This window comes from Juglans regia, chromosome 3, assembly GCF_001411555.2.
Source record: "Juglans regia cultivar Chandler chromosome 3, Walnut 2.0, whole genome shotgun sequence".
Taxonomy (NCBI): domain Eukaryota; kingdom Viridiplantae; phylum Streptophyta; class Magnoliopsida; order Fagales; family Juglandaceae; genus Juglans; species Juglans regia.
The window spans coordinates 33,189,223-33,199,621 of NC_049903.1; the positions used below are offsets into that span (position 1 = coordinate 33,189,223).

Consider the following 10,399-nt stretch of genomic DNA (forward strand, 5'->3'; position numbering starts at 1 on the left):
TTAGAAACTTTTTTGGGGTCAAACTTTTGGATTAGAAAGGTCAAAGTTTTATTAAAGATTGCTAAACTCTTCAGCCTTCAGTTTTTTAAATAAAAATATCTAGGTATTTTTTATCTAGATTTTTCAAAGGTGTTTGTGAGTTTTTCCTAACTTATTGGATTTTTAAGGGATGAAAGGTTGTGCATCGGTTGTTAGGTTTGGTGATGAACGTATCATTCCTCCATCTATCATATATAGGGTTTTTCTCTAAGAAGAAAGACAATCAAGAACTAGAATATAAATAGCTTTTTTCTCGCATTTTCTCCCAAAGTTTTTTCTCTCGCCATCACGTTGCCGCCCAAGGGGTTGGAGCTTCATCTCCTTCCCCCCTTCCGCTCGCCCAGTCTTTGTTATTAGATTTATTTTCCATTATTTTCTGTAAATTTTTCAGTGATAGTAACAAGTTATTTCGATCTGCTGTTTGCCAGTAATATTGGACCACCACGCGCCCCTCCAATGGTTTCCCCAGTCGCCGATCTGTCGATCGGAGGAAGAAATTTGTCCAAGTGAGTGGTGCACGTGGCTCATGCACTGCTTACAGTGCGCGTGGGCCTCACACTCCGTCACAATAGAGGGGGTTTCCTGTCGTCACGCACGGCACAATCGGGGCCATCTGCTTCTTATCTCTCAGATCTGGGTGCCCTTTTTTCGCTCAGTGTGGCGCGTGTCCTGCATGCCCCACCACCATCAGTGGTGGTCTTTCGCCGGTGTGTCGGGTCATCTTCAAGTAGCTATTCTCTTATGTTCCTACTTTCCTTAACCAGCAATCAAGACGATGTGATCGTGATAGTCTCTTGCAGTTGGAGCAGATCAACAAAATGCAGCGCACCCCTCTCGATTATAGAGTTTAGTCGTAGGATTATAGTCTATTTATTAGATTATGTTAGAATCGCTTTTGAGAGGCCTCCCCTTGTGGGATAGGCTTGGAATCAAAATTTTGACTTATCCCATTTTTTCATTTTTATTTTTGGTGTTGCTTTTATTTATTTTGGTAAGATTATCGATGACTCCCACCCCACTATATCTTGTATCATTGTAACAGTTTATTTTATTAATCCAATGCTTAAGGAAAAAAAAAAAATATATATATATATATATATACATATAAATTTTGGGTCAAAGAAGACACGTGAGAGTAATAACTTTTATTATTTATTATCTTTATTTGATGTGATATTAAATAATTAAAAAAGTAAAATATAAATATAAACTATTATTAATTTATCAATTATTCTGAATAAATATATATTTTAAAAAGTGAATAATATTTTTAATAGTTGAAAGGTCTCAAATTGACACGGGCCCACGTTGTCTTTGAATGCATCGATTAGGGCATTAACATTGGTCTATGTATATACAAAGTCATATTTACATGAGCAATGTTAGGTACAGTCCCCATTTGAGGACTGTATATGTAGGCCTAAGCTTTTTGAACTTTAAAATTTTTTAAAATTACAAAATTATCCTTCCTAAAATAATGTTTTCTCTTATTTAATAATGTGCCTCCACATGCAGTCCCCACTTGAAGACTGCAAATAGAATTTCTCTATTTACATAATATGACTTTAAAATCCCCCATATTGACTTATATATATCTAAATATTTAGTTATCTATGAATAGTGTTTATCTAAATTTGGATAACTACTATTCATCGTACAAATTATATTTTAATCATTATTTCTATCTCCTCTCACTCTCTCACAATTATTTCCTTTTCTCCCTCCTTCAATAACACAACAAATCTTCACTTGCACATTCATTTTATTATTATAATATATTATATATATTTTTTCATTTTAATATAATATATAAAAAATATAATTTTTTATTATTACATTTTTATTATTAATGTCAAATGTATGTGGTGGATGTTAATTGTGAAATATATATAAAAAAATTAATTTCAACAAAAAATTAATAAATAGTTTATTATTATTTTGTCTCAAATATACATAAATTAATGTGAAAATTTTATTTGAATGACAAAATAAATATGTAAAAGAGATGATTTTATATATACATATATATAGACCAATATTAATGCTCTTATCATGCCAAGTCGAGGGATGACAAAAATTTTAAAAAAATAATACTATTTTTCATCTATAAATACGTTATAAATAAATATAAAAAACATAGCATTATTTAATATTATCATATTTTCCCCACGTCAGCCATGCCGAAATATAATTTTTCTTGCCCCAATAATTCATCAGCCCTAAGAATTGAATCCCCTCTCTCTGCGGCCCTCGTCTCCGCTTGTCGTCGCTCCGGCTAGCCCTGCCACCGCCGTCCAGTCGGTATGCCGTCGACTCAATCTCTATATCTCTGTCTCTGTTTTGTTTTTTTTTTTTTTTTTGGGTTGTTTGTCGATATATTCTTTTTTTTTTTTTTTCCGATATATTTTTCTTGCTGTAGGTTTGCTGCTGCACAATCGGTTGCCTTGTTTTATACTTTTTATTTATTTGTCCAAATCTCGATCAAAATATTCTCGGTCGCTCAGTTGGACTTTCCTGTTTATGAGGATTTTGGGTTTATGTATGCAAGTGGCAGTGTTATAGTTCAAGTAAGATGACGAATGAGGTTCTATGGTTGCCGCTACTTCGTTGCCTCTGCCTAACTGGTTTTACACAAAATAAAAATTAACATCGGGCCAATTTTTTTCCTAATTTTTTTTTTTTTAATTTGGCACCGGGTATCAAGAACAAAGCCATGACTAATCCCAGGGTGCACATGCCCTCAACAAGGAGTTTCCTATAAGTACATCTCGAGTGGTTCAAAGAAAGTTCCCGTAGTCTGATGACCCCTAGAAATTGACCAAAGAAGATTCAAACCTTAGACTTGGAGGGAGCCAACTCTTTTTCTTCTAATTCATATAATAAACTGGTTGAATGCAAACCCTTAGGGGTTGGATCAAGTGGTATAGACCTTGGGCTTGGGGGTATGCTCCCCCCGGTCTAAAGTTCAAATCCCCTTAGAGCACTGCATTGGCTTCATCAAAAGCCCATCCAAATGCAAGTTTTGCATATATATCGTTGAAAGCATCTACATTGGAGTGTCTATAACTCCTCAGCTCAAGATTTGAGCTATAGTGAATTCAATTCATTCTTCAAATTTGAAGTGATACTTTTCACAGGCCAAAGGAATTTTTTATTCCAAAATGTGGAATAACAACTCCTGGGCTACGGACTTTTTTGTCTAGTCATTGAAATCTTGATTCGTTGCTTTCAAGAAGAGGAAGTTGCAATTCGTAGCTTGCATACATTGTTTGGCAGCATTATTGTTGACTACATGATTGTAGTCTTCACTGGGTGGATGAGCTTGAAGATAATTAAAAATGATTAATTAACATATTATTATTATAATTGTAAAATATGAAAAAAATAAATATGATTAGTGTAATTGCAAAATATGAAAAAAATAAATTAAAAATTTTATTATTAAAAAAATAATATTATATTATTATTTTTATGAATCCAATGGCTAATCCAATGTGGGATTATGTCTCGGGAGGTTTTGACCTTATGGAAAACATGTATTTTTCATCAAATTTTGGAGATGGCTTTGATGAACCCAATGCCAATGCTCTTAGGGGTGAAAACAATCTCTAAGGGCCATCGAACTAAGGATTTTTCCTTTGAATTACTTGCACTTGCGAGAAACTTCTTGTTGAGGGCTTGTGCACCCCCGAGATTAGTCGGGATGCTATTCCCGGACACCCCGTGCCAATAAAAAATAAATAAAAATAAACTGGTTGAATGCAGGTGACATAAAACAAATGCTAGAACTGTTATTCTTTTTATTTTTTTGTTTTCAAATTCATGGGTGTGGGTGGTTAATGCAGTTTTGGGAATTGCTGTTTCATTATGTTTTGATGATTTTTCTGGTTTTGGGTCCTGATGCAACCATCTGGATAGATTGGGAGTTTAGTCATCGCATTTGAACCGGGGTGGACCAAATGATGGATCGTTATAAAATGGGTTTTGCAATATCACTGACACATTCCAAGATTTGTAGAATAGGGCTTCCAGTTTCTCGTTCTTAAGACTTCCCTTTTTGTTTTGATTTTTGTCTCAGTTTTGGTGTGATGAGCAAGAACTCCGATCAGCACGTTCCTGATTCAGTGCTGGATGAGAATAACGATGAGATCAAGTGGGAGGTGAAGCCCGACAGCATGCTCATCCAGAAGCTAGAGGATGATGTCGGCAATGACAGCTCTGCCACTACTCAAGGGCCAATGATCAAACTCATGGTCTCCTACCTCCACGGCCCTACCCGTCATGAGGTCCATGTCCCTGCCCAATCGACTTTTGGTAAATCTTCTACTCATAGCTCGGCCTACTCTATAACTGATGCCGGACATAATTAGAATTATTATGACGGCTATTTAATCAATAAAAACTAGAGATTGAGATTGAGAAAAGATGTAAAATAGAGAGACAACTCTGAGAGTAAAGTATATTGATAAAACGTGTTATCAAGTTCTGAAGCCCACCAGCTGAGCTCAAATGGCCTTGGAAGTTCGAGATTATGAGAATCTTGACCAAGAAGACAAAATCCCAATTATTGCAAAAAATAAAGTATGTAATAAAATAAGAATCTTGCCAAAAATCTGGCTCAAATTGGAATCAGAGTCATATCTAAAAAGGAAAGTGAAATATTTCCATAGAAGGTAAAAAAGTAACTTAAATCGACGATTTGAATGGGAAAGCGACTGATTTCATGGTCGAAACGTGGACCACCAGGTGTAGAGTGGTGACCACGGCGTGTGTGCCAAAAAGAACTTTCCGAGGAATCTTCACTGTTTCTTGCCATATTTGCATTGATCTATCTTCTCGAGGTAGTCCAGTGTTGTTAACGTAGAATTTGTCAAATTTGCATCATCAGACCTGGATTCCCTTGCATTAGTAACCCTCATAAGAATTACAATTGTTCACATTTGGCATTGTTGCAGTTCTTATGTACTCAAGATTGGATTTGATCTTTTTTTTTAATATTCAATAAAATAAACTTGGTATGATCATATAATTTTAATCAGCACAACTAAATCTTCATCTTTACAGTCAAAATGATCATATATACTATTTTGATCATACTAAGTTTATTTTATTGAATATTAAAAAAAAAATAAGAAGAAAGCCTTTGTATAATGGTTAACATGTACTGGTAATTTTGAAGATCTAATAAAATGTTTCTGATAGCATCATTAATGTTACTCTTGTGAAGTTAAGAAGGGTGACAATTGCATTTCTAGCTTCAGAAGTGGGAGTTGGAATTCCCATTTTTCATGTGACTTGGAATGTCAATGGAATTTTAATTCTCTTGAATCTTATCATTTGAATGACCAACTCTTACCAATTCCAGGTAGTATGTTTTGGCGTGATGAGCTCCTTGCGCTCACATGGTCAGCATTAGATGGTGTTATTGCACTCTCTCTGTATTGTTTTCATGTTGCAGGAATGTTGAGGTGTTTTTGTTCATGCACCAGTGATTGTATGTAACATTCATACATTCTTTGAAACTTCAACATCTATGTTAATGATCATTCTCCAATCAATGGGTTTGATGTACTCTTCCACCATTTACGAGTATATCTTCTGTGAGAGTTTTTGATCGACAATGAATGTTTTGGTTGTCCAAACTATTGATTGCTGATTGGTATTGTCGTATAGTTGATTTTTATCACATCATTTGTGTTTTTAGCGGAGGATTTTTCTTTGATATGGTACTTGTGTGTTTGTGTACAACCATTACTTGGACCTTCTAGGCTACTAGTGTGAACAAATATATATTCTGATCGAAGTTTATATATGTTTTCTTTAAGTGGTTTATTAATGACAGGGGATATAAAGAATGCTCTAGCACAGAAAACTGGTTTGGATCCTAAAGACCAAAGACTTATGTTCAGAGGAAAAGAGAAAGAGGATGAGGAGCACCTGCACATGGCAGGTGTAAAGGATAGGTCAAAGATTTTGCTTTTGGAGGAGACTGCAAGCAAAGTGAGGAAGCTTGAGGAGATGAGAAAAAGTGATCAGATAGCAAAAGCATCTGAAGCAGTTGCAGATGTCAGAGCAGAGGTTGATAAGATCTCAGAAAGGGTAAACTGATCTCCTCTAAAACCACCTCTCTGTGAAGGATACATCCAATGGAGACTTATATCAAGTATCAACAGAGCTGCTCATTTGTGTAGGTGGCTGCCTTGGAGGTGGCTGTGGATGGTGGGACCAAAGTTGAAGAGAAGGAATTTTTAGTATCAATAGAGTTGCTCATGAAACAGTTACTGAAGTTGGATAGCATCGAGGCTGAAGGAGAAGCGAAACTGCAGCGGAAGGCTGAGGTTAGTATTCTAGGCCATCAATCTTGCAACCTGGATGTTGTATCTGCTCTCTGGTTTCAAATTGTAATTTTTCACTCATGGATCCAAAAGCTTTTATTGAGATGATATATTGCTCAATTTATTGTGGCAGCATATAACATGATGCCTTATGCTCGATTATGCTGGTTACCAAGTTGTTTTTCATTCCACATCCTATATTATGTTGTGCCATGTGTCTGCAGATGTTCTTGATGTCTATATTTCGTTCACAACAATGAAGACCAAAGAGAGACCTGCACCAATCTAATGTTTTGGTGTATTCCATGTAATTGTAAATTGGGCTGCCAGGAATTATATTACTTCCAATCGTCTCCCTCTCTCTATATCTCTCACTTCATGCACTTAAGCTAAACTATATGCATGCCTATTATATGTATGCTACTTGTAAATCATATACTTTATTTGCATTTTTACTTTCGCCCTTTTGCATCATGATGGTCCCCCAGGAAACTAGATGAGACATTTGTAGTTATGTCTTCATGTTCTGGTGTGGTTACTGTCCATGCCTTATTTCAACTTTTCATAACTATGATAGATCTCTCAATTTTGCACTAGGAGTTTCCTTGGATTATGACATTCTTCTAGTGGGTGGGGTCGTGTATACATTGTTTTATTGCCCAAGGGTGGGTCCACAGGGCCCTGCTTTGTTGAGGTTCCACGCCATTAAAATAAAACAGCTTACTTGATTATCATGTTATATTTGCTTCCCTCTTGTAGCAGAATTTTTTTTCTTTGAAAGCGGTGAGTTGTGTACCAAAGAGTCTGTATGTTTGCCCTAGGTTTGCTTTATCTTCCACTTTGTCCCCTTTTTTTTTTGCTACCAGTGGTAGACTGAAATATAAAGCTGTTGTGTCTATGTTTGATGTTAACATGAAACTGTGTGCGCATTAATAGCCTTGCATTGAATTCTCTGAAGGCTACTGCATGAGCTGATTACTTCCTTGAACAGGTACGCCGTGTTCAGAACTTTGTGGAGAAACTCGACAACCTGAAGGCTAGAAACTCTAATCCATATAGCAACAGTAGTAATTCTGTCTCAGTAACAACCAAATTGTAGGCCTTTTATAGAGAAAAAAAAGAAAAGAAAATTGTAGACCTTTGACACTGAGTGTGAATTACTCCGGATTTGAAGAATTTGATTAGGTATTTGCTTTATTACAATCGTCTATTGAATTAGATATTCGACATAAATTTAATAGCATCCAAAATATTCTATTGGAGCTTCATTCAAGATTGACCTTTTTGCTTTGTTATGGAACTCATGCATTTAAACAGAACAATCTTAAAGAACAGTAGGAATTTCTCCTTAGTCCATTTGCATTTTTTTTTGTTCGATTTAGCTGCTTATCTCCAACATTCTGTTTCTGAGTCAGCTTACTAATGCGATGCCCTAATGCCTACAAAATTCTGCTATAGCCACTGCTCCAATCAGAGGAATGATGGGAGACATTTTAACGAGTTTTTTTTCTTTAATGGGTAAACAAGAATGTATTGAGCTTCTTGGGAGCACTGTTTATTTATTATAAATGAGTTTCTCTTACATGGTTGGTGTGATTTCCAATGAGTTCTTGTACAAGGAGTTTTATCCAACATCAGACTGCGTGCTGTTCTTCAAGCTGGATGTCACCATTGGTAGCAGCATCTTGTGTATATTGTTGTTCTCTTTGTCCTTGCCCAATAAGAGCATAGGCTTCCTCTCCATGAGCTGCATCGTCCCCAATCTTGAGCTCTTCCTCTGTCATTCGAAGAGGTATTAAAAGTTTAATGACCAAGAGAATGATGGATGTAGCAAGTACATTCCAACCAATTATAAAACATGCTCCAACCAGCTGCTTCCAAAATTGAACTCCACGTTCACCGCCATAGAAGGAGCCTTTTGAATTGGGGACGGGTAGGAACAAGCTTGAGAGGTTTGGATGAGCGAAGAGTCCTGTAAGAGCACCACCCAAGATTCCGGCAACAGCATGAGTATGCAACACACCAAGGGTGTCATCAACAGCCTGCAGCAACGGCAGCTTCCTGCTCAAAACCATCATGGTGTACCAGGGAATTGTCCCAGAAACTATGCCCATTACCAAGGCAGCCCATCCCTGAACGAGACCTGTAGATATGGGAAAGGTTGAGAATGGGGAGAAATTGAATATGAGACCTGTGAATATACAAGGAGGCATGCTTAATTAGAAATGTTCTGACCTGCACCAGGAGTGATACAGACCAACCCAGTTATCATTCCCTGGATGGCTCCAATCACAGAGGGCTTCTTGAAGAAGAGAACATCCCAGCATGTCCATACCAGGAGACTAGTGGCCGCACAGATATGAGTGTTGAGGACAGCCATGGATGAATCCACATTAGCTGAAAAAGGATCTCCACCATTGAAACCACTCCAACCCATCCAAAGAATTCCAGCCCCAGCAAGTGCTAGTAAGAGATTGTTAGGCGGGAATTCATCCCGGTCTTCTCTCAATCTTGGACCAACCTACAGAGAAGATCACCGATTAAACAAGTCAAACATATTGGAGATTACTGAAATCATCATTACCATATGTGGGATATCGGAAAAAATGGGTATACTTAATTACCCAGAAAGCTGCTGTGAATCCTGCTGCACCAGAAGCTAAATGAACAACATAACCACCCGAATAATCCATCACACCCCACTGGAAGAGGAAGCCACCACCCCATACGCTAAACGCTCCGACGCTGTAGGAGAAAGTGATCCATAGTGGTACAAAGAGCATCCAAGCTTTGATGCTCATCCGACCCAGAACCGACCCGGCAAGCAGTATCACAGTCACAGCTGCAAAGGCAAACTGGAAGAAGACCATGGTAGCTGTGGGGTATAACAGTGTAGCTGCTGTAGTTACATTTTTGTAACTTGTGGAGGGGAGAACGGCTTGGGGGATCAAGAAGTCCTGGGAAACGGCAAGGCCAGCCTTCCCCCAGAATGGAAGAAGCTTATGACCAAAAGACATTTTGTAAGCCCATAGCACCCAACAAGGCATGACGGCTGCGAAGGCAAACAGTGCCATGAATGCTGAGTTGAGTGCCCATTTCTTCTTGACAAGACCTGCATAAAGGATGACTAGCCCTGGCATGCCTTGCATGCCCACGAGTGTAGCAGATATCATCTGCCATGCATTGTCGCCCTTGTTCAGCCATTCAGGTGCAGCAGGAACCAGGCCTTGCTGGTATCCAGAAGGAACAACCGAAGCATTTGCCATGTTTGGGTTGAGTTTCAAGCTTGCGGCTTGCTATGACCCCAAAACAATCACAAAGGATAGAAACAAGACAGAACAACTAGTTATAATATAGTCAAACGTAAGCGTAAACTTTCGGAAACTTTCAAAAACGTGCATGGAATTGGGTGATTCATGTTAGATTCTAGTATTATCGTCATAGGTAGCTCTTTTTGTCACGGTGTTTCAATGGAGCATGTAGGATCGATCCACTTTTATTTTTTGTTTTCTGTTTTTATTAGTCCTGATCCGTCTGATATCCATCGTGGGTAGCCCAGCCACTAATTAAACTGGCCGGAGTTAATTAATTTATAGTAACGTTAAATGCACTGAATCTTATCACCCCACATGGCCGGGCGGAAGATTCCACGAGATTCTTGGCAAAAAGTCGAGATCTGAAGTCACGAAATACAAGTTATTAGACAAAGCCACATTAATGAAGGTGGGGTCCTCCCACCTAGGCTTTCTACACCATAGTCCAAGCACGAAGAATCCCCCAAGCTGCTTGGACCTTTAACTTGGAGTGTGAACGTGGAAATTTTGCGCACAAAAAAACAAGGGTAGTACTGCATGAGAGCTCCTCTATTATTCTGCGATAATTGGTAAACGGCTTTTGTCCCAACCTACAAAATTGGATGCTCTATGTCCTACGATCAGAAGGCAACGAATGATCCGATGAAGACGATCGCGCGATGCCTTTTGTAACTTATATAATATTTAATATATATTATTACATCCACATAT

The 10,399-nt window shown here is 37.8% G+C and overlaps 2 protein-coding genes across 3 annotated transcripts; one reads left to right on the top strand and one right to left on the bottom strand.

The window, feature by feature from the left end:
- The first annotated feature begins 2,190 nt into the window (after positions 1 to 2,190).
- LOC108994923 (BAG family molecular chaperone regulator 4-like) lies at positions 2,191 to 7,642 on the top strand. 2 transcript variants are annotated; one of them, XM_018970350.2, is made up of 5 exons: positions 2,191 to 2,340; positions 4,118 to 4,353; positions 5,882 to 6,138; positions 6,231 to 6,377; positions 7,366 to 7,642. In XM_018970350.2, the coding sequence occupies exons 2-5, from the start codon at positions 4,128 to 4,130 to the stop codon at positions 7,471 to 7,473; spliced, it is 738 nt and encodes a 245-aa protein (XP_018825895.1). In that variant the 5' UTR covers positions 2,191 to 2,340; positions 4,118 to 4,127; the 3' UTR covers positions 7,474 to 7,642. The 2 variants fall into 2 exon arrangements, with proteins under 2 accessions (XP_018825895.1, XP_018825897.1); XM_018970352.2 differs by lacking the exon at positions 7,366 to 7,642 and adding an exon at positions 6,599 to 7,113.
- Positions 7,643 to 7,907: 265 nt separating this feature from the next.
- Positions 7,908 to 9,863, bottom strand: LOC108994922 (ammonium transporter 3 member 1-like). Its single transcript, XM_018970349.2, has 3 exons — positions 8,999 to 9,863; positions 8,610 to 8,895; positions 7,908 to 8,517 (listed from the first exon to the last, which is right to left on the bottom strand). The coding sequence occupies exons 1-3, from the start codon at positions 9,638 to 9,640 to the stop codon at positions 8,009 to 8,011; spliced, it is 1,437 nt and encodes a 478-aa protein (XP_018825894.1). The 5' UTR covers positions 9,641 to 9,863; the 3' UTR covers positions 7,908 to 8,008.
- Between the last annotated feature and the right edge of the window lie 536 nt (positions 9,864 to 10,399).